This window comes from Cebidichthys violaceus, unplaced genomic scaffold, assembly GCF_023349555.1.
Source record: "Cebidichthys violaceus isolate CVI_PGR_0920_01 unplaced genomic scaffold, fCebVio1.0.p SCAF_3, whole genome shotgun sequence".
NCBI classification, from domain to species: Eukaryota; Metazoa; Chordata; class Actinopteri; order Perciformes; family Stichaeidae; genus Cebidichthys; species Cebidichthys violaceus.
In genome coordinates, this window is record NW_027176483.1 from 12,450,278 (window position 1) to 12,475,674 (window position 25,397).

A 25,397-nucleotide genomic window follows, 5' to 3' on the forward strand; every position below is an offset into this window, starting at 1 on the left:
TTTCTAGGTTTTAAGGGTTTTCCCAAACGTAAGTCAAAAAGAAACCTGCTGCTATCTCTGCAAGAAAGCAGTCACGTTGTCACTACAGTCAAACAGTATCTCCGGCTCGGACAAGCTTGCTGGGTTTAGTCCAATCAGATCATTGCTTATTTAAAAAAGTCTCTCAGAGCCTAGATGGGTAATGCCTTAAATAGTTATGCCTTTAATTGTTGTATTCAAGACCTCTTTGACGAGAACTGATCATCATTATTGGGGGGAAAAAAAGATACATCTGCCTCCTTCAATCGACAAGTCGACTAAGTTTTGGGAGTAGTCAATGACTACTGAAATACAGCAGTAGTGAATGCCATACTTGACAGTTCTTTGATGAATCTGTCTGATCTTAAATTTGGTGCAATAATTCTTCTGAAACTTTGGTTTACTAGACAACTTTTAAGCCACTCTTTTACCAACTAATAGTAATTTTGCTTCATATTTGCGTTTACTACACCAAACATTACCTGAAAGTTACAAGGTAAAACTACACCAGCGCGTTTTAACATGTAATGACAGAGACTAGCAAACAAATTGAGCAGTGATGGTTCAAATACCAATGTCCTTCATCACATATTCAGCTTTTTTTTAATTTGATCCATATGACCATCCTGCTAGAGGGATCTTTTTTTCTCTGTTAAAGGTTTTTTTTGGGGGGGAGGTTTTTCCTTTTTTGATGCAAAGTTCCAAGGATAGACAATGTCGTATGAAAGGCCTCTATCCCTGTCACAAAGTGTGGCCCTAGTCCTTGCACCCACTGTCACTCACTAATTCAATCTGAACAGGGCAAATGGCATTATAGGGTGGACACTGATATTAGCCCATGCTGTTCTGATTTATTAATGAAAGGTTTTCTAATATCTACAACAACAAACAGCAAACCGCAGTCATAAATCATTTAAGGATGAATATATAATGGATTCAAGCCAAAACAAACCAGGACAGACAGCTGTTCAAGCCAAGAATGACAAATAATGATGAGAATAAAAGTGGAAAGAATAAATCAAATGCACATGGTTGCAGTTAGGGAGATGGTTAATGGAGTTTTGCTCACTAGTGTATCGTAATCTATACTAATTTAAAAGATTTAAGGACATTAAGGACAATTACAAAATCATTAGGAGTACTTATGTGAAAACACAAATGAGGTTGGAAGGTTTCACAGTATTTTTGGACTGCAAAATAACTGTAAAAGTTCATAATCAGGAAAAATCTGGAAGATTAATTGAATAGTAACTTTCCAATTACTGTAACTGAAGATAGATGTTATTTGACCTCCACGTGGCGTCAGGGCTTCTGGAATTGGAAATGCTACAGAGGCACTGATGCCTTTAAAAGTTGCATCTTATGTTTACACAATGTGTTGTAATCCAATTAATCAAAAATTAAGACTGCAGTTTTTAAGGTTCAATAGTGATCGTTATTGTAAAGGGGTTAGTTTATAAAGAGAAGATCTGTGATCAACTGACCTTCCACTGGTAATTGATGTGTTTTTCTAATAACACCATAAAAAGGTTTAAATCTCCCTCCTTCCTGTCTTTGCTCCGCTTGTCTCTATGTTCTCCATTTTCTGTAATTTTGCTGCTGTGCTCCATGCCCTCACAGATGCTCACATTCAAATAAATGGACAGGTATTTTACAGTTTTGCAATGGTTCCTTGGTGCCATTGAAAGCAAGGGTCTTCCCTCTAAGTGTCCCAGAGGGGCATGATGGGCTATGATTGAATCTCTCTTTTTCCTGGGTCGTGCCTTTGAAATGCATTGCAGAGCCGACCAGACTGGATATAACATTTAAAGCATGAGAGAAAAAGAAAGAGCATGAATGCTGTAGAATGAAGAAAAACAAATAAAGTAACTCAATCACAGAGAGAGAGAGAGAGAGAGAGAGAGAGAGAGAGAGAGAGAGAGAGAGAGAGAGAGAGAGAGAGAGAGAGAAAGACAAAGAGCAAGATAATGAAAAATGGCTTTAATGTATTGTCATTGAAATTTCAATCCACAATATATGTTGCCACTCTTTGTGAACTTTGATATTAAAATACTTCTCTCAGAGTACTGATCTATTTCTGATAGAGTATTTCCACACTACCTACATGAGATATTGAAAAGCCATGCAATGTCAAATGAGATAATGGCAAGAATAACCACATATATTTCAGGATGAGGATGTCATTCTTATACTTATGTTGTCTTATTGAGTTAATTGAACCCTAACCCTATTTTTTAGGCCTCTGCTTGAAAATTGCATACCCATACTAAAAAGAGTATATCTCTGCAACCACAAGGTGTATTTGAATACTTTTGTGAGATTTGTTCAGATGTGTAAATATCAATATGTTCCTGTTAAGAGTAAATGAAGATGGCACACATCACAAATTGAAAAGTTTCAGGTTCGCCTAAAGAAAAAAGCACTTTCAGGATGATTATTTCTTTGTAATGATGTAGCTGAAGGTCTCCCAAATCATAGCACAATATGTGGACAGTCTTGACTTTGATAAAATGAAGCACAGCAAAATTACAGAGGTTTTAGTACCAAACTATATATTTCACTTGTATATCACTAATGGTGTTAAATACATCCAAATACAGCAGTTTTGGCTTTGTTTTGAAGGCCAGAATCCTCTCTGTACCCTCTCTGTGTCTCTGTGTTTACTCAATTTCTTTAGATTTCAGCCCTCCCCCTCGACGCAGAGCCCTATCTCAGCAACCCATTGGTCAATTTCAGCGATTGACACCTCTTTAGACGCGTTAGAGCCAATAGAATTGAGCTATACACACGTGGAAATGAATGACAGCACTGTCAGAATCAGCAGAGTGCTGTTCTGTGACGCATGCTGGCTGTGTTTGATGAAGCGATGTGTGTTACTGGTGTTCGTTGGCTCATATCTCAACGATGCTTTGTTGTAGCTTTATCTGATGTATATGTCCAGAATCCGTGGACTGTCTGCTTTCTTTTGAGAAATATTGATATTGTGTGTGCGTATTGCATAAAATACCATAGCGGTAGAGCTAGAAATGGGGCGAGTGGGTTGCCTAGGTGGCGCTATATGGATTTTGATATTTGGTAATAACTTTAGTTAGCTTTTGAGTTCTGTTTGGAGCATGTAAAAACGGCTTACATATTCTTGTAGCCCAGGCTCTGCTGTTTAATTTGAAATATAACATCATTATATTCGTTCTTGATAAGTGCATTCTTATTCACTCTGTACGCTAAACTTTCTCCACAGCCCCCAAAAATGGGGGTGCTCGGTCTCAAGAGGTTTTTAAGACATTATTGATTTATGATAAATACAAGGGAGGTAAAGCAACTCATTGATCAGAGACTTACTTCAACTAATGATAACTAAAACTGTTGTTAAATGCTGTTGTATCACATTGTGTTGTATTAAAAAATGCATGTAAATTATAAATGAAATACTACTGCCACACAGACATGTGGAAAGAGCAAGATAGACCATGCCGCTCTAATCCCAATTCCCAGTTACTTTGGATGAAGAGGAACAGGTAGACCTGAGAATGGCCCTCAGATTATTAAGTGTTATAAAAAACTAGGAAAGTTGTTATCAAATATATTTTGAAAAATGTACAGTAACTGGGGAAGTTTGAAGTATCCTGGTGCTACATACAGTTGTGGTCAAAAGTTTACATACACTTGTAAAGAACATAATGTCATGGCTCTCTTGAGTTTCCCCGTTATTTCTACAACTCTGATTTTTCTCTGATAGAGTGATTGGAACAGATACTTCTTTGTCACAAAAAACATTCATGAAGTTTGGTTCTTTCATGACTTTATTATGGGTTAACAGAAAAAGTGATCAAATCTGCTGGGTCAAAAATATACATACAGCAGTGCTAATATTTGGTTACATGTCCCTTGGCCATTTTCACTTCAATTAGGCGCTTTTGGTAGCCATCCACAAGCTTCTGGCAAGCTTCTCGTTGAATCTTTGACCACTCCTCTTGACAGAATTGGTGCAGTTCAGTTAAATTTGATGGCTTTCTGACATGGACTTGTTTCTTCAGCATTGTCCACATGTTCTCAATGGGATTTAAGTCAGGACTTTGGGAAGGCCATTCTAAAACCCTAATTCTAGCCTGATTTAGCCATTCCATTACCACTTTTGATGTGTGTTTGGGGTCATTGTCCTGTTGGAACACCCAACTGCGCCCAAGACCCAACCTTTGGGCTGATGATTTTAGGTTATCTTGAAGAATTTTAAGGTAATCCTCCTTCTTCATTATCCCATTTACTCTCTGTAAAGCACCAGTTCCATTGGCAGCAAAACAGCCCCACAGCATAATACTACCACCACCGTGCTTGACGGTAGGCATGGTGTTCTTGGGGTTAAAGGCCTCACCTTTTCTCCTCCAAACATATTGCTGGGCATTGTGGCCAAACAGCTCGATTTTTGTTTCGTCTGACCACAGAACTTTCCTCCAGAAGGTCTTATCTTTGTCCACGTGATCAGCAGCAAACTTCAGTCGAGCCTTAAGGTGCCGCTTTTGGAGCAAGGGCTTCCTTCTTGCATGGCAGCCTCTCAGTCCATGGAGATGCAAAACACGCTTGACTGTGGACACTGACACCTGTGTTCCAGCAGCTTCTAATTCTTGGCAGATCTGCTTTTTGGTGGTTCTCGGTTGACTCTTCACCCTCCTGACCAATTTTCTCTCAGCAGCAGGTGATAGCTTGCGTTTTCTTCCTGATCGTGGCAGTGACAAAACAGTGCCATGCACTTTATACTTACAAACAATTGTTTGCACTGTTGCTCTTGGGACCTGCAGCTGCTTTGAAATGGCTCCAAGTGACTTTCCTGACTTGTTCAAGTCAATGATTCGCTTTTTCAGATCCATGCTGAGCTCCTTTGACTTTCCCATTGTAGCGTTTGTGGGCGTTTGTATCCAATGAGCCCTATTTAAATGGCCTCAGAGAAGTCACCAGTTGTAGTCACTCATAATCACTCACAAGAAGTTAAGAGGCCATGCTATGAAGCTCATTTCATTGACACAACTTTCTAAGTCACCAAAATTGCTAATTCATGTTGCTGTATGTATATTTTTGACCCAGCAGATTTTGTCACTTTTTCTGTTAACCCATAATAAAGTCATGAAAGAACCAAACTTCATGAATGTTTTTTGTGACAAAGAAGTATCTGTTCCAATCACTCTATCAGAGAAAAATCAGAGTTGTAGAAATAACTGGAAACTCAAGAGAGCCATGACATTATGTTCTTTACAAGTGTATGTAAACTTTTGACCACAACTGTATATATGGTTCAACAAAATAACAAGCAGACTGGTAAAAAATATTTCAAGGTGAAGAACATATCAACACATTGTAGCACCACATGCTCTAGTTTGCACAACCAAGAAATAGACCCTTCAGAGTTTTGATATAAATGTGAGTAAATTAAGTTAACATCTATTGCCTTTATTGTTTCTAATAGTGGACAATTTCTTTTGACTTCTCAAAGCAGGAAAAATGTAAATAATAACCTTAATGATGGCTGCCCTTGTCATGTCAGTGGGTGAGCATGCAGAACTGGAACCGGCCCACTTAGCCATCATTAACATCATTAATGCTAATAATTCCACCTGTGCTTTTTCTGCTTTGACAAGTCAAAATGGCTGGCATGAATTACCTGAATAAATGTATATGCTACTTCACCAGTAGTGTACAAATAAATCAATTCAACATATATTGTCCCCAACATCCTCAATTAACTTAACTAAATCATGGCATAGGTTACTGGTAGCAGAGTTAAAACATGCTGCCAAATTTGACAGGATTTCTTGGTGATAGATGCAGTCATCAAGAAAAGCTTGCTGCCCGGAAACACATTAAGGGCATATAAGAAAGCACACGTGCATGTGAGTCAAACCAAGTAAGTCATCATCATCCTCATCTTCATCATCCCATCTCCATCATCCTCTCTAGCGTACCATGTTCGACCACAAGTAACAACATTCCTCTACTATAAAGCACAGATCTTGACCATGCATTTACAAAGTGAAACAATGTCACAGCAAGCCCCCCCCAAAAAAAAAAAAAAACTGACACGATAAGAACGAGGTAAATGCTGAGATGTTGTAATGTATTGTAAGAGTTGGTTGTTTTCTGAATGTTGTCCGGCGTTCATCTTTTATCATATTACAGTATGTATGCACATAAAATATCTTTGGACTGTTGGTCAGACAAAACAAGACATTGAAATTGGCATGGGTGTTTTTTCACTACTTTTTATGTTTTGTAGACTAAATAATTAATTAAGAAAATATTCCGAAGATAACTCAATAGTGACAATAATTGTTTGTTGCAGCACTAAATTATATATAATCGACCATATACACTTTAATGCTTTGCAATGGTTAAATGTCCTTTTTACATTTAGGAAGTTTAGCCATTTTAATGTAGAAATGTATTATAAGAACAAGCTTGAATTCTGCAGTCCATTGAGGCATCAAAGCCATACAGTCTGGTACTGTTACACTTCTGTGACACTAAAATGATCTTCGAAGCGGATAAAAAAATAAAAGCCAAGGAGGGCTAAAAAGGGCTTTTTACTTCAAGATAAGAGTATATTAGAGTAAAAGAATGAGATACTGCAGCAGGCTTATGTTTCAGTGGAGAGAGAGTCAAGTAATTTGCTTCACTACAGCAGAAACGTGGCTGGTCACGACAATGTTTGCAAAAGAAATGCTGAATAATGTTTTTCTGCCAAACTGCATGTGTTGGTTGTGTTCCTGTATGTTTACAAGTGCAGCCAGTGTGGCCTTGTGTGTTTATCAATGCCCCGCCATGTCAAACTCAATCACACACTGGTTGAGATCAGACACCCAGGGGTATAACATTCTTCTCTTCAGTGTCCCTCTTGTCTTCACATTCTTTAATCTAGGGCCAAGCCTTGATCATTTGTCTGCTTAAATTAGAGACATAAGTGAAGGATGATTAGACAGGAGTGTATAGGGGCTTGAGGGAGATGGGGGAAAAACTGTAGGTCACACTTGTGACAACGAACAAAGACAGCATGAAGGAAGGCGAAGAGGGCTGCATCTTTTAGATGGCGTAAAAAGCTAAACTGATCATTTGGTATTTGGAAAGTAAAGCTAATTAGGTTTTGCTGGGACTTCACCGTGTGGTTGAAACAAAGAGAGAGGCCAGCATGTAATTTTGAAAGCCTAGATTGTGAAATCGCGCCAAGCTCCCATCAGGCGTCAAAATCTCACCTGAGTGTGAGATTTGGTTCAAACCATAACACTGGTGCCTCATTGGATGAGAGCCACGGGAACCCCAGGGACTCCCTGTGACACGGCCATGGTGTCACCAAGGCTATATACGTAAACTGGCGCACGCCTTCACCCTGCGCCATCCATGCGACTCACGTTGCTTAAAGGGGGTGAAACAACGTTGGTGCCTTTAAATAAAAAACCCTAGGTGACCAAACAACAAACTGTTATTGGATCCTGAAGGAGAAATGGATAAATTGCCCCGTGCTCTGTCACTTTAACCTCTAGAAGGAAAATCATGGAATCAAGAATTAGCGCGCCGGTTAACCCATCGATAAAGCGGGACGGTCCCCGGTCCTAAGAAGTCCGAAGGAACACTACGAAGCGATCTAAAGTAAGAGGCTTTTGTCCGGGCAGAAATATGTCATAGTGTGTTTCTAACCTTGTTTTGTTTTGTTTTAAGTTAAACTGTACTGTCACCTTGTATTGTGTATTTTACAGACCATGGAGTCTCGTTCAGTGCTGTGTAACACAACTGCTGTGTTTCTTGCTGTGGTAATAGTGCTGTTCCACACTGCTGAGCTTTGTTGTGTTTAAATAGCTGGTTGTTATAGTCAGTGCTCATGGGATTCAGCCCTTCACTGTTCACTCTGATCGAGGAATAGTACTTTAACTATTGACCAATTTTGAGACTTTATCTACAGTTTCGTTATTGGTCCCTGATCCCAGGTGGTGCCCCGTTATTATTAATATATGTAAATAATCCTATTGATATTAACAATTTTATCAATAATTTAATTTTCATTCTTGCTAATAACCAAACCCACTTCTGCAAGATCCTAACAGTTTGAAGTTGTTAATATCTCCTTAGGCCTCTAAGAACCACAAATACATTCATTCTTATAATTCTACAGTCTGTTGACAGAAAAGCACAATCAAGGGGCTACTCTATGCTCCACCTACAAACTGACTTTGCAGGTGTGTCTTTAAAAGCAAGATTTGAGGAACTAATGCAAAAAATAAGTATTTGTTCTTGACTAGTTGCATCATCTAATTAACACGTCTGGCCCAAAGTTCTGAATGCATAATTAACACAAGTTATATGCTATATTCTTTTTTTTTAATGCCAAAGAAGTGACGCAAAATGCATTTTAAGCTATGGGTGGAGTAATTTTGTTTGAGTGGGAAATAAAAACTAAAATACAAACCAGTGTGAACACAAGTTCAAGTAAGTGCAAACAGGTTGACTAAGTGAAAACGAACACGCATTACAACATTCCCCATCTAAATTTAAAACATGGCCCAAAAGTGCCTTACTATCTGTATTGTTTGTGTGCGTTCGTTAGTGATTATGCAAGCAAGGATGATGCATGGAGCAAGACATGACTTGGTATCTCTAAAGGCGCAGATGGCATCCAGTCACAATAGAAAGAGACAGGGCATTGTTGTTGCCTTTTAGCAAGAAGTGATACATCGACAGAGAAGAGAAAGGAGAGTGAAGAGAAGTAGTGAAGTAAAGTGAAAGAAGAAGAGAGGAGTGCTGAGATGATGGAGTGTAATGACTCTCACCCAGCCCTGTTTCCATCTCCCAAGACCTCTGGCTGTCGCTGCACAGATGACATATGCACTAATTAACAGTGCTGACTCTCCTACTGGATGTGGGAAGAGCTAAGAGTCCTCCTAACCAATACCCTTAAGGGACAATACAGATCACTAGCAAAGCTAACATGTGATTGTTCCCTTGTAAACCAGATCATATATTCAATTAAATTTAAATTGATTTGCATAGCACCATATCATACAAAACATGGATGAATTTAACAATAGTGTTCTTCAACTGTAGAGTATGTATGCATGCTCACTGTGCTTGCAATCAACTATGAACAAACGTTTACAAGGTTAATTTGACAGACAGACTAAATGAACTGCCTCTGTATCCTCCTGTTATCCTCCCCTGGCTCTCTGCTCTTTGAGTTTCCTTCTGTTTGGCCAGAGTCCAAGAGATAGTAGGTGTGCATGTTTCTCTGTCTCAATCTGGGGATGCAGTGGGAGTAAACTCAGCATCAGGGATACAAACTAATAGTGTATTATCTTTCAGACCTCCATATTTCATAGTGCAGTTAAGGCTGCAATTTATAATAGATGAGCAGCAAGAGGTAGCACATGTTATTGCCTGACATGTAAATGACTCACTCGTTGTCTCTTTATACCTACCCCTTCCTGGGTCTGTTTATCCCTGCTTCTCTGTCGCTTTCTGTCTACAATATCGTTATATGCATATGCTACTAACAAATGTGTGAGATAAACAGGCATCCAAATGTAACCCTCTGTATCCACAACCTTAGTCTCTACCTACACTATCTGTTCTTTAAAAACAGCTTAACAGAAGTCTAATCCAATAGTGTGTTTTCAAGTGAGAATCAGGGATGATTGTCAACTGGCCTATTGTGGATTTAAAAAACATTGCAACATCAGCTTTCAATAATGTACATGTTCAAGCAGATATCAATTAGACAAAATTTAAAAATGTTAAAGCCAGGGAGAAAACATCTTGGCATTATACATTCTTGTCAGAAGAGCACCAGAGAGTAACAGAAGACAAATACCATGCGATATTAAACAGGACATCAGCAGCATCAGGCTACACATTACATTCACTGTAATGCAGGGAACGTGGGAAGTAATTTCACATCAGAAAGATGTGTTACACACAATAAAGAATTGAGAAGCATATTCATCGACAACAGCAGTAACCACTTATTAATTATATTTCTGATTTATAGGGAATGGTTAAATAATATTCTATGCTGTGACTTAAATCTTTAATGAATACGTTTCTTTGATAGTATAAGTGTTGGTCAGTAGTTTGTCTCAGAATTTTATCAAGCGCTGAACAGACAAGAGCTTCTTTTTCTTAAATGTGTCTTTGGTAGTTTTTAGGTTGCCCATTTGTCATTACATTTTAAGTTTAGTTGAGTAAAACTGGTTCTGTAACACGAACAACTTAAAGGCCCCACTGCATAGTCTTTAATGCACTAATGGTGACTCAAAATCCATCCATCAATCAATCCAAAGCTAATATCAAAGAACATTTAATTCAGCATATTGAAACCATTTTCAAATATAATGCCCTGGGCGGTAAGTATCCTTCTTACATCAGTGAAATATGTTCAGACACCTATGTTGCTAACAAACAACAGCTATATTTCTCTCATCCTCCCATCACTGCATGCCGCAAGTCAACCATGAAACATTGCTGTTAAAAGTGAGCACGTCATGAGGACACATCTGGCTACGGACAAACAAATATATACACAGCATGTCTCCATTTGTGTCCATTCCAGTCAGCCTCCACACGCAATTGTTGTAAAATGAGACCGTCTGACCCCTTTAGGTAATCACATACTACAGCTGAGCTCACTCTGAACAGCTAACACACATCTGTGTGATATGGGGTATTATCAGTACTATGGACAAGCCTCTCTCTTTAATACTTATAAGCCTTACTGGGTATTGGAAACTAACTGTGGGTCTATGTATCAGGGTTTTCATTATCTGGTAATTATAATTGTTTCTCGGGAAAAGTCTGACATATCTCAATCTTTCCGGCCATAATGTCCACTCAAAATAATTCCCTCCAAGCACAATTAAAATTGTATTAAAACAGGCTAAAATGAAATGTCCTCATATATTACCGTATAAAAAAATGAATTAACTTTTTAATTTTTTAAATGAATGTGTCGGCTAAACGTATGCAAAGAACGGAATTTCTCCCATTTGTCTGAGATATTGAAATCTTCCAGGACACGTGGGCCGGCTTCAACTTGTTCTAACAGAAACGCAGCTATGTACAGTGGACTTTTGAGTCAATCTCCAAATCCCATAGTATTAAATGAACACAGCACCCCAGGGTTTACATCTGAACTATTACCATACTATACCCCTGGGACAAGGAGAGGAAAACAGCATTGATTCAATTAACTCAGATTAATGAGTTACTATCAAGATTCAGACACCTTGAGAGACACCGTGCGAACACACACTACACACTCTATTCACACAGAAAATGCTGAGGCTGGAATTTCTCTAATTATGGACAATGGTGCGTGATTCACGCTGTCCATTTGATACGAATAGTTGAGTTTAATTTGTGTTGAAGTGGCATGTTGTCAAGGAAAGCAGATTTGAAAGCTAGGATGTGTGGATAATCTACTGAGTGCTATAGCAGCTGTACAACATTAATCTTAGTGATGAAAAAAAAGGGTTTTAATGCCTATTTTATCTTACTAGATAGTGTACAATGACCCACAAATAAATGATTATCTACAAAGACAGCAAAAATGGTTGTAATTCCACAAAGGTGTATGCCAAGGGTAACAAATGGCATGACTGACATTTGGACCAGAATCTTAAAAGAGCTGCAACTCTATATGTTCTCTGTCTGCAGGTGTATGCAAATGTTGCATAGAAGTAAGTAGCAGGCTAGTTGTAGGTCTTAATTAGGTTTTAGTGGGGGGTGCATTTGAGAAAGGGGAGAGAAAGAGAGAGAGAGAGAGAGATAGAGAGAGAAGGGTTAGGGTACTACTGTAAAAGAGGGGCTGTGTGCAAGAGACAAAAAAAGGAAAAACAGAGGGAGTGTATTAGCGACAAACACTGTGATCCAGGAAAAGAGGGAGAGATTACAGATCTGTAGTTCTAGCGTCAAATTGAGCAGCTTTAAATGCTGAGACTCAGAGGAACCGTATCTTTCATCTGCAGAGGACCCTGGACCTGAATCTGTAAAGAGCTAGCAGGCTGTAATCTCCGGTCAGTGGCCACTGGCAGCCACTTCACATTCTGTGTTTGTTCTCGTTTGTACCGCAAACTCTACCTCGCTCGTACCAGATGACCGCAAAAGTTTCTTGAACTCTCCTCTCTGAAGCCCTGCAAATCACGGGTTATGAATCTGGTAGATTTCTACATGGGAATACATTGTTAACATTACTACAGCAGTAACTATCTGTTACTCACAGAAACACAACAGCAGATGGAACTAAGAGGGTTCAGTTCTTGCAGCAGCACTGCGTCCCTAAATGGAAATTGTTTACAGACTTCGGGCGCTAATGAAGAAAATTTAGTGAAGAATGAGAGACCTTCATGACTACCAAATTGCACACATAATGCACAGTGCACAACTCACATACCAACAAATGTACAGTACATAGAAACAGGTATTGCTCAGATATTCTTCAGCAGCCTTCTCTACCACTTTGTCTATGCCAAACTTGCTGTTTGCCTCAGTCTCTCTTATACACACTGCATTTTAAATGTTCACTTTTTTTCTCATCCCCTTGTGTAGGACCACAGCATCACGGTGTAGAGGAATATACTGCATCTTAACAGCCACATCGGACAGGCAGCACAGTGCTGTCTGTAGTCAATAAACAGACTTTAAACTCACAGTATACATTTTACACAGATTTTAAAGTGGGGAATGTTTCACAGGACATATTTATCCTGCCTCTGAGCCTTTTTTCACTTTAGTTTCTGTTTCCTTAAATTTGCATATCATCAGCCAGTTATTCTCAGGGTGTGCCAAGCAGCAGTGCACCCTAGCTGGTTGCCAAGGAAACTTGCTGAAATTTTCAAATTGGCCAATGGGGCCTGTAGTTAAGCATATACATTTCTTCAATCACTATTGAGTATGATAACGCACTTGTCATTACCCCTGTCCCATTGTGTAGCAATGCCACAATCAAGTTTTAAAGGGAAATTGATTGCTTGTTCAAACTTTCCATTTTACAGCATAAATGTATTAATAATTTAAAAAGTATACCCCCAAAACAATCATGCTATATACTGTTGGAAAAGGGCTTTAGGGGACTAAAGGCAAACTGGAAGAAGTCAAACAGTCATTATGAATTCCTGCTATTGTTTGTTTTTCTCATTTATTTGCCTCATATTTTGCTGTGGTAATAGTTATCAGGCTGTTTTGGGTCTGTATGTACGTCTTTTCACTAGTTACATCCAACGTGTGTGTACCTATTTATTTACCTAATACTGTTCATTAATGTGGAAACTAGACTCCTCTTAAGAAAACTTGTTCTGAAAGCATTTGGTTTATTTTAGTTTTTTTTATCCTGATTCTTCTCATCTTTCAAAAGAAAATAATTAAATTAAATTTGTGTAGGTGATGAAACTATTTGACTGAATGTCATGTGGGAAGGATCGCAATCATCCACTGTGAAGTCCAGCATTAGGAGCTATGATAAGTATATTATGATGCAACACTTACTGTTCTTTACCTTCTGTCCCTGTTTCGGCCCTCACTGCCAGTCACACAGTATCCCTCTTTTTAGCATACAATTAAAAACAAAGGTATTGAGAGACAGTAACAGGTAGATTTCACCCTTTGTGAGTCAGACAAGATTGCATCTCTCTGCTCTTAAATAACAAGGTGCGTGACCAGGCCATGGAGAAGTTAGACATCTATGTGTCTAGCCCACACTGGACAACTGACTGAGCCATCAATGTAATGTATAATGAATATAAGATAATGTAACGACGAAACAACAGAAAATGAATCAAATGGTCAAACTCAGTACATTCTAAATTCTATTGGTAAAAACGTAAAGGAGTAAAGGGACGTGATGTTATGGGATTGATGGGAGTGAAATCCCTTCACTGTCACAATATCAGATTTTCGAAATTAATTCACAATAACAATGTTGCGATATCTATAGAAAATTGCAGAAAAAAAATCTAGATAAGGTTATCAGTTAAATACATTTTTAGCTTTGTTAGTTGTGCCTTTTGTTTATTTTTTGGGAAATTAATTTTACTCAAAATACAAGTGGTGGAGAGAGTCTGTACGTATAACTTTAAAGCATAATTTAAGAGCTGTTGGATTATTAACACAATATCGTCATATGTGTCTTATTACCTTGACATCAATATTACATTTTTCAAATATCACGATTATTGTCAATACCAGTATATCGCAACAACCACAAATATACAGTACATGCATTTGGTTGTGATTTCCCATTTTGGGATTTACTCCTGACATTTATGACTACCATGGCTGGGTTTGGCACATTTCAAATGCACAATTAATTATACATCAAAAAGATAGTTTTTTTGTTTGATGTCAAAACTGTTCTCCTGCTAGAGTAGAAGAAGAGCATATACTACTTTTTTTCATCGATATGTACTACTCAATATAATATACGAAAGCACTATACATGCCAGCTAAAAATAATATATACCAATCGATCAGTCCTATAATAAATCCTACATTTATATTTTGTCCACTTCATTTATAATTAGGCTCGACCAAATATTAGAAATATCTTTTAGTACACAGTACACAGTAGCACCACAAACTACGCGCCGCCCCCCCCCCCCCCCCCCCCCCACTGTCACTGCAAAGGACAAGGAGAGTGAGAAGCAAAGACATCCTTTGGAGCTTACCTCAGAGCTACTGCTAAGATAGACTCATTTCACTATGATTACAACAGTAGAGACCGACCTCCCCTGCTGTTGTAGTAGCTTTTAGTGTGTAAATTGCCAAGGGTTTGGTAGCAAGGTAGAGAGTATAGTATTAATGTATTGACTGCCAGGATCGCCTTCAAGGGCCTTTAAGAGCTCTTACCACTGTTCATACAATCTCAATTCAACATTTTACTCATACAGAAAAAGTCTTATAAAATATTACAAAATTAGACAATTTCATCTCTTGGTGGAGGCCACACACCTATGCTATGCCTAGAAAAAGAAATCCCATATTAAAATCTATTGTCCTCTCCTTTGTGGCTATAAAGATAATATTAAAATGGTGAGGGTTGTTCCCCCTGCACAAACACAATGAATATCCAGCCCAAACCTGTAACAAAAGCTCAGTATGATTGGGCTAATATTAATGTCTCCATCTATTCCCAGGTTTCTCTCAGACTAGACTCTGACAGCTAGAGATAAAGGAAAACAAAAACAGACAAACAACTGAGAAGAAGTGAACAGGGTGAGTAAATATAATAGGGATAACTTAAAAGGAGAGCGGATCTATCAACCGATCACCGATTTAAATGACAATTGGCTATCCCGTAGAGAACAATAATTGTATTTGATTTGATTTATTAGTAATCAAAAGCACTTTCCCAAAAACAGAATTTAGTCTCTTGTTACATCCCTATCACATTTATTTTCCCTTTCTCCCCAATGCAGGACTGCTAGTATCTCCACTAAATAAAGAACAAGCTTGTTTAGCATAGCGCAAAATATGAATTGACCCTTTGCTAAGTCCTGCCCTCGAACAAAGACTGCCAAACGTAGCGTAGCATCCGCCAGCTCCAACCAGGGACCGACAAATAATCGGCGCTGCTCCATAGACTCTCATTCAATCGTTTCTGATTTTCTACATTTTCAGGCTGGTTTTATGGATTTCGAGCTATATGGTTAAATGTTGAATTGCTTGTGTAATTATGATACTTGTTACCAGGAGAGGTTGGAAGGAGATAGACATTCTAAAATCTGTGGAGCTAACATTTGCGTATTAGAGTAAGTTAGCACATCTTTAACTAGCGTTTGCACTTTTATGCTACGCTAACTTCTGAAGGTATATTGATTGTATACACATGCTGCTTTTGCCTTTTAATGATTCTAACATAATAAATAAAGACCTCCCCAGCTTTACAGGAACAGTGTTGTTCCTTAAATGTATTGTTTTCTGCCTTTGGTGGTGGTCCACTTTTACACTGTGATATAGGACATAGCTTCTATCTTCATCTTTATAACCTGTTTTTGCTGCTGAATCAGTTTGACATTCTGGATTTATCCTTCAAACGCATTGATTCGACCCTTTTGTCTGATTCTCTCTGAAATCTCTTTTTTTTCCAAAAATGTGATAATACTTATTCAGGGAATGAAGTTAGTGACAGTGTGGGCACCATGGTACCTCTGACAGCTTGACGGAGTAGCAGCATGGGACAGGCCTGGCGAAGGGTCAATTCAGAGTGGAAGCTTCACAACTGAGAATCAAACTGGTCTGTATTGGGTGATACTGGCGTTGGAACATTTGTGTTCCCTGTAAGAACAGTGGTTTGGCAAAGCTAATTTAAAAACACATTCCTGCTTTGCTCACCTCGCTCTCCGATGTGCGAGAACATTACCCTACTCTTGTTTCCACCCTTTTTTTTCTTTCTCTGCAATATTTCTCTTTGTGTAGTGGACAGATGGAAGGGGAATAAATGGTAAGTAAGATAAGGATAAGGGGTGTCACACTGGGTCAAATCTCTCTGTAGCTCTCTCCCTTCATGGCTGTTGTGGGCAAACAGAGGTAGGAATATGCTAGCCACGTCTTGTGCCCCTGCTGCCACTGTGAATAAATCTAAAAATAGCAAACTGGGAGCATGATAGGCATTTCAGAGAGATGCCCACCAATCACTGATGCAACATTGCATATGTCAATCCCTATGTGTGAATTTTTTTGGAGGAACTGTCAAACCACTGTTGAGTGTAAGACTCAAGTCAGATGCAGAGACAAGGACATGAAGTGTGGTTATTAGACGAACAGAGAAAAGGAGGCTAAAAAGAGAGAGGAAGCAGAGAGATAAGACAAAAAGAAAGGGATATAATGAAAATAATCATACATACATATTGAGCATGTGCATACATAGAAACATTCATAGGCATATTAACAAACATCAAAGGTCCATATCAGAAGTTAGAGAATCTGGACAGTCTGGTAAAAGAAGTTATTTACAAGTAACTTTGCTGGAATGCTACTATGACAGAAAGCTTAGTGATATAGATTTGTTGTCAGCAATAAGATCATGAAAGCAAGATAAAACGCCCTGGAAAACGCAAGGTGGAAAGATAACTAAAGAAATGCGTTGGGATGTCTTTAACTGAGTCCTTGGACACTGCTCACAAAAGGTTCACAATGCTGGCAACCAAACTAAGGAAAAACAGCAGAGAATCACAGGCCAAAACGATAAATGCTTTGAACACAAAACAAACTGTCTACAGTGCAATACAAGTGCAGTCCCGCCAATAGCTAAAGCCGAAGACTACTGATAAAGCATAATGGGGGAAAAAAATCATCGCATACCACCAATGCTCAATGGATAACAGATCTAAAAGCAGACTACATTCAGACTATATTCTCCCAGAACAAGAACCAGTCACTATCACAGCTGCAGACATCCAATAACATGAAGAATTGGATAACATGAGAGTCTCTTCAAGTAACTACAGCACTAAATTGGTGCCAATTATCTAGGGCTGTTCACAACCAAGGAGAATATTTTTTGTTGTCGTTATTGCTTTGTTTTTAATCTGCTTAAAATTATAGTTAAAAAGCTATTCAATAAAAGACCATGGTTACAGTCTTGTCAATGCAACCAGGACATATTAACTGTCAAGTCTGTATGCTTTGACATCAGATCTTTCTTGCTTTGGGATCCAATCAGTCAAACCACATGGCGAGGTGGCCTTGCTCACATTTAGTTCAGATCTCAGTGAGAAGTGGACAGCATGTGGGCACAATCCGGGACAATTTATCAAACGCAAGTCTTGCATCATCTTCCCCACACACAGGAGTTACTCTGTGTTGATCATGGAATTAGCAAAGCTTTTCTAGTGGCTATTCTTTAATAAAACAAGTCTACTAATACTGAACGGAAGAAGAGTAAGCAGCAACATATTTTTTTACAGGAAATAAAATGTGTTTATCTTCCGTTTTCCAGCCGCTCCTTTGACCACAAAATGTATTCAATCAATATCCGATCAGTCAGGGCGCAGTAAAGTGTCAAGTGTGGACACACATACGCAGACAGTTCCCATCTTGCGCATCCGATTTTCTATGCAGTTGTCTCTTGGGGTGACAGCATTACAGCTGTGGATAGGAGAAGGATCAATAAGTTGATCAAGAAGAAAGGATCTATTATTGGCCTGACTCCAGATTCTCTGGAAACCAGCACAGAGCAGAGAACCAGAAGGCAGCTTAGGAGTGTTTTGTCACGCGACGACCATTCTCTGTACAGTACCTTCATAAAGACTAGCAGGAGCAACCAGCTCCTGTTGCCAGAATGCTGCACTGAAAGGTTGAGGACTCTTTTGTTCCTACAGCAGTTAGGCTTTTTAATGAACAATGTTAATACAATATCCTTTCCACTATTTATTACTTCACTGCATGCAGCAACTACTTGCATAGCATGCTGTTTGCGTGGTTGTACATTGCCTATCTTAATTTTTTTGTTGATATGATTTTGCTACTGATCTATCTTATTGATTGTGTACTTGGCTTTTGCTGTCCCTCCTGTCAATGTTGCAATGGAGTGTGTATGTCCCTTCAATGACCATGTTTGGTGTTATCCATTGTGTAGATGACATTTGTTTATGGTGGCATTCCAGTCTCCTTTGGGGGTTAACTAAGTTCATCCTATACTATATCCTTATAATAAATGATTCCTTGGACCAACAAGTACAGTTTGGAGCAACTGTATTTTGGCTCCCACTTTGACTGGCAAAAACAAGGCAAACAACACTATCACCTTAAATGGAACCACAACAATTACATAAGAATTTAATTCAGACTGACAGTGTGGAAAGATGGTAGTTAGATAAGAACATTTTTTGGACTAAAAAGATCAAACTACCAGAAGGCTACATAGCAGGTACTGAATACAGGGCAGCTAGAGGAAGCTGAGATTCCACTTGCAATTCCAGTACTCAACTGTCAGTGCAGTGAAAAAGGCCATTACAGAAGCACGACCCGTCACATCAGATATTTAAACGAAGCTATGGCAATTGGCTCGTCGTCCTTGTTGCAACTCTGCTGCTTTTGTGAGGTTTTGTTTTCTTCGTAATCAAATAAACCAAATCAAGTTACATTTTAATTTAAGTTAAATTTCTCTTGCTTGCAGGCTGTCACACTCTTACTCTCCGTAAGAGTAGTTGGGTAATTTGGTTTATCCAAATTCCAGCCTCCGAAGATTGTATGCCAGCTAGAGAGAAAGGCTTAGTCAGCGTCAAGGCCAGTGTTCTGAATGAAACATGAAGCATCTATGAGTACATCAGTAAAATTACTCCTGAAAATAAATAGCTTGGAAAACATCTCAAACCAGCAGCAGATATTGAGAGTGCTTAAAATGAGGTTAGAGGAGATACCTTGGAAAGTAAATCCCCCACACAGGAACATGGGCAGTCAAAAGAGGTGACGGACCAAACCATAGTTGCAGACATGCCATCGAGGAAGTAAGGCACACAGTTTGAGTGTATGATGTAAGCAGCAACAATATACTGAATGGCATAACCATTGCAGTACACAGGGTTTAAGTAAAACCAAGGTCCAAAAACTGACCTTAGGCTTACTAGCAAGGTTTGGGGGCATGCAAGAGCAAAAATTGGATAACAATAGCTTTAAATCCATGTTGCTGGACATTAGCATGCATGGTCTGTCATGAAGTAATATGTGAGTATTAAGGTTAAATGTTGCAATGAACAATTCATACTGAACATAAAGAAGAGGCTGAAATGATCAGAAAACATCTGAAAATGAATGCTGATAATGATAAGTAAAAGTGAATTCACACTATTGTTCTCTCTCCACCTTTGTATTCAATGCCTGTCCCTTTTTCTGTGATTCCTCACTTGTCTATCCTGCCAACATATATTAAAAAATAATTTACTAAAATTGTAAACACCTTCTTTTTATCATCTTTGTATTCGAGTTTGCTTCATTTTGGATTTGAATTATAGAATTGTGTCTTAGACAGCACTAACATGTAAACAAAATGTGTATCTTACAATCATTTATTTATACAATACTACTTTTATTACATAATAATTATGCTAGGTGTTTGGTTGTGCATAGATTCCATTGTATCAACCAAAGGACATATATATTTCTGTGGTAATGACATTGTTGAGTTGGATCAGGTGAGTTTTTGTTGAACATCACAGAGACATAATGCTAATCCTATCCTGGGCACAGTCCGTAGTATCTGCTCTTTGTCTCTCACCCCCATCACCTTCTCTCTTTCTTTCTCTCTCAGTCTTCTTATCTTTTCCCTTCCCAAAGCTGAGCTTTGATTGACAGTTGTTTCATTTCTCTCTGTCTCAGTGAAGAAAATAAACATATGTGGGCTACATCAGGGTGAAAGTGAAACTAACCATCGCGCATCACTGGTCACTGTTTAACATAGCACAACCACATAGAAGCTATTGGTCAGATAAGGTCTATCTGGGGATGAATGGCACCTAGTTATCTGAATCCATGCCTGTACGGTTTCCTCAAGTTGTTGTAATCAAATAACTTCACCAGGTCACCACCCACCCACCCACACACACACTGAGGGCAACCAGATGAGCAAGTTTGTAATCTGAGCACTGTACAATATCTTAGATAGGTACGGCCATGGGCACAACCAAGTATGCGTGAAGTGGACAAAAAAATATGCACTTGGTAAGGTGGGCCCTCTAAGTCTAAGTCATCCATGTGAGACGCCAAACAGGGAGGCTGAGACTGATGGAGCCGAGATTCTGGACTTGCACAACCATCAGCCAAATTGTTCTCCAAGCAGTAAACGTACTGCAGAGATGCCTCAAACGTATAGGTCTATGGTAGAGTACCCAGACATGATGAGGACACGCAGTGCATGGATGGGAAAAGGGGGGTATTTTTCCATTTTTTTTAATTTTGTAGAATAATCATCATCACACTGTTATATTTGTGACAGCAAATTACCTTCTGTGAATAAATAAAGAGAGGGAATGCAAAAAAAAGAGACAACAAGAGAGGCAGACTATTTATGTCAGTGTCTCCCTCTCTTGTTGGAGATGAATGAAACCCATTAGCAGTATTGGGAAGCTGTCTCTTTCAACCAACCATAGAAATAGAGTTTTGGTGGAGTTGGATATGATGACTGACAAATGATATCTATGTTCCGAAAAAGAAATTAGCAAAATAATCTACCCAAAAGTCTGACTGAACAAATGTCGGTATCAAATGCTAATGCAGCTTTACTGTCCCATACTACCAAGACCGGTACTTATGTTGCACCAAGAACTGAGGAACTCTTTTATGCAATATGGGCTTGTCTTAGTCCAAATCATAAGCTAAATCAACAAAGTCCTTTCCATTTCAGGATCATTCAATTCAGGTACGCCTACTCACTGGAAGTCTTCTTAACAAAGTGGAATTGACAGAAATTACAAACCAAAAGTCAAAACTGTCTCAATGTCAAATCCAACGTTTCTCAACCACGAACCCTATTTATTCCTCATCAGACACTAAGAAGATTACATTTAACACAAACTGGGTTTAATCTTTAAAGATCTTCTTTAAAATGATATCTTACACGTTGTCATCTAAAAATATTGTACAAACGCATACAATACCATTTCTTCGTATACTAATTAACTAAAACATATTGGCAATTCAAGACACCAAGATCAGGTACCGAAAAAAGAAGCGTGAGGATAAAGTCATTTTGGACTTTAGAACTCACTCAACCACATGAAGCTGCGCTCTTCCCTTCTCTCCTGCTGAAAAGGAAAAATGTTGCATGGTGCTTCATTCTGCTGATCCAGGCTTGAAACACGGCAGGAGGTGTGTAATCCAACTTCAGGCTGACTATTCTAGCGTAATCTCCTGCTCACTCAGAGTACACACAAGTCACTTTTGACTGCTCCATAAAAGATTCAAACTGTCAGAGTCTGGCCATCTGTCATCTGCCTCTATGTTTGCCTGTCAGACTTTCAGGCTCTCTCTCTGTTTTTCTTTCTGTCTATCACTATGTCACGCTGCATATGCTCATCAGTACGTATATTGGACTAATATGACTCCTTGAAAGTGAAACTAATGATCTGTTGAGCATCTTTACATTACATAAGCACATTAAGGGAAGTCCCTTGGCAATGGGATTAATAGGATTTAAGGGCATGTGTGCATGTTTGTGTTCTGAGTGTTTTCAAGTATGTAAAAGCATGTTTAAGTGTGCTTGTGCATGCATACAGTACATCATGTGTGTTTAAATGATGTGTGTACATGTTTGTGTGTGCGTGTGTGTGTGTGTGTGTGTGTGTGTGTGTGTGTTTGAGCTCAACTGAAAACAGTTTTTGTTCACAGACAGCGATTCTGCAGCACCTTTGGGGAATTCTCTGCTTTCTTTTCAACTGCTCTCCTATAATTTCCTGTCTTTATTTCTTGCATGCAGTACCAGGGCCTCACTAAGATACAATGGGTCATTTCAGCCAAGAAGCCAACAACAATGAGGTAATCGACAATAACAAACACAAAAACAGCCTCCTGCCTTTGCTATCAATGTCTGGAGAAAGAATCCAAAGCATACTCAAACTAAACCACCCACAGAAAGCCAACTGAGTACCTGAGAAGGAATATACAGTGTCTGGCTGTAAAGGTTTAATCTGCAGCCATTAGTCGATGATGTCTTCTTTGGAAATGTGAGAGCAGATGAAGAGGGGTAAGTATAAGTGTTGACACAGGGGCATATTAGTAATAAAATGCTTAATGCTGTGTTGTTACATGTAAAATGCCACATAGTATCTTTCTAATAGTGTGATCTTATGTTACATGCTACTGACAGGGAGAAAGAGAGCATAGCTTAGAGATGAGTTGAATTGATAACACTGTATTTCATTCTACAGCCAATGATGAGTAAAATGTTTCCTCCTCTCTGCATTTATATGCAATTCGAGATAATCACTTTCTGTTCAAGATCATTTTAACCTGTGATTTATGGAAAATGCAATGGTAATGTTACTTACTTTACAGTAAAGAATGAAGTACTTATTTTAAAACAGCTAAAATACACACTACTAGAACCATTCATCAAGAGTGGCTGTTGTTGTAGCACCCAAACAATCACTCAAACATGACAGGATAGCTGTTGCTGACTCCATATGATTTACAATAGCAGAGCTTGAAAAATGAGTGAAATTAACATATTTGGGAACTGGACATTTGCCCTATTCCATACCACCTTCTGCAGCAAACAAATTCAGGAACAAACACACTTCAGTATGGTCACAGGGATTTTGTGAAGAGAATACACTGCATTCTGTATGTTGAAATGGGAAAATAAATGGACGAAAGGATCAATGTCACAGTCTAATGGTGCTGCGTTTTTTCCTGTGGCTGCAATACTACACAAGACACAGGCTACATCTTCAAGGATTCCTGCGTAAAGATTGTATTAAGAATGTAGGATTGGATCTCTTATTCTGTCTGGGCACAAAGCTGCAACAGAGAGAGGGAAAGTTTCACAGTTCAGGTATAACTGTCTTGATTCTCTACTCTGTGTCTTCCTGTGGATTTATAATGCCTCTTATAGCCTTCTTTATCCCTGATGCCTTTGCTCTCCCTCTCCCTCGCCCCTCCCTCTCCCCTCCCTCCCCCGCTCTCACCCTAAGTGGCCAGTTGTCAAAGTCAGCTGAAGCCCAGTTAATGAAGAGGTAGATTTATTAGCAAGACATCAGTGGAATAGGCAGGGAGGAGTGGAACCCCGAGAAGCCAGTAAGCAAATACAGCCACCGAGTGTGCATACCAAAAAAAGAAAGAGAGGGAAAAGAGGGGAAAAGAGTGGGTAGGATAAAGTAAGAGAAAAAAAGAGAAAACTGAAGATGTTTAAAAGAAGCTAAATCCAAAAAGCAGACAAAAGAGAAGTAGAAAGCACCCATTCAGAGAGGAAGGGGGAGAGGCAGCTTCCCTCTCTTTTATCCTCTCTCCAGCAGTGGCTACAGAACAAGCTCTTACCGTCTGTTGTAGGTCTGGGATTCCAATGCGGATGACCACGGTGTTGCCTGTCGGCTCTTCCATGGGTGCTCTCGCACTGTGGCTCCCCTCTGCACCGGGACGGAAAGCCGGAACACCGTCAGGAATGGGAACACCGCTGTCCTCTTCCCGGGAGCTGCCGCTGTCAGTGCTGGCCCCCTGGCTGCCGTTTGCTGTGTGTGTGTAAGGCTGTGCGAGTGTGTGTGAGTGTGTGTATGTGTATGTGTGTTGCTGCTGCTGCTGGTCCTGCCGTGGAGGGCTGGGTGGCTCATGTTTGCCGGCTGCCGGACGCAGAGGCATGCTCCGTGTTAGGGGCTCGGTCTATGTCTCTCTCTCTCTCCAGACACACACACACAAGCACACAGACACACACACACACACACACACACACACACACACACCGATGGTTCTTGCTCACACTACACGCACACACTGTTTGCAGCGTGCATCACTCGCCTGGGAGAGAAAAAGAGGGCGGGAGAGAGAGGCAGGGAAGGAGGGTGGCAGAGAGGGAATGGACATAGAGGAGGGGGTATTAGGAGATTACAAAAAGATGAAGGGTAAAAACACAGAGAGAAGATAAATACCAGGGAAACTTGGAAATAAAACCGAGGAGAGATGCATAGATAAAGCAAGATTGAAGGAATTACATTCATAAAAAGGGTGCAAAATTATTTAACTCTAATCTGTGATTTGCACAAATGATAATCCTAATGCAATTAGTAAAAAAAAAGTGACACACTTATTCTTTAAATAGAACAAAATAGATAAAACAAAAACAGAACACAAAAAGCAGAATAGAGAGAGAGGCTTACTCAACATTTGCATGAAAAATGGATCTTTAGTATTAACTGCACGTATGTTTGAATAGTGTTTAACTAAAGTTTTTTAATATGCTAAATATTTATACTTCAGTGGCCATAATGTGACACGGTTGCTGTCACACACTGTTGCTCTTGCTGTAGTGCACGCTGTGGTGCCGTCAGGACAGAATGGGGGATTGTTCGTGCGGATCAATGTCGTGCAGGATTTGGCCTTCATGCTTCACTTTATCTATCTATGAGGGGTGTCGATGGTTAAATGGTTCCCATGTAAAAACAGTGACACATAGTCATAGACAGAGCAAGCTGCCATAAAAGAGGTTGAGGTTTTTGTGGGAGTTCTTCCCATTGAGGGTCATTCTCAAAAGGGACGTTGTTTTCAATTTATGTTTCATCATGCAGGCCCTGTGAAGCACTGAGAATGGTACTGTCATTAAGGGCGAAACAAATAATGTCTAACTGACCTTAACTTTGATTTGTGTCTTGTAAAGCAGGAATCCAAAGGGATTTCATAGTCTGAGACTTTCGTGTTTAATGAAGAAAGATGTG

The 25,397-nt window shown here is 39.3% G+C and overlaps 1 protein-coding gene across 10 annotated transcripts in view; it reads right to left on the bottom strand.

Annotated features, from left to right (window-relative positions):
- shank3a (SH3 and multiple ankyrin repeat domains 3a) overlaps window positions 1–25,397 on the bottom strand; it is a 188,023-nt gene that overhangs the window by 118,950 nt on the left and 43,676 nt on the right. For all 10 annotated transcript variants that reach the window (XR_011103878.1, XR_011103881.1, XR_011103879.1 and 7 more), the window contains exon 3: window positions 24,010–24,483. Coding sequence is in view for 6 of the 10 variants with exons in the window: in XM_068723847.1 (XP_068579948.1) it covers window positions 24,010–24,327 (318 nt within the window). In the remaining 4 variants the exon portion in view is untranslated. The remainder of the gene's footprint in view (window positions 1–24,009; window positions 24,484–25,397) is intronic.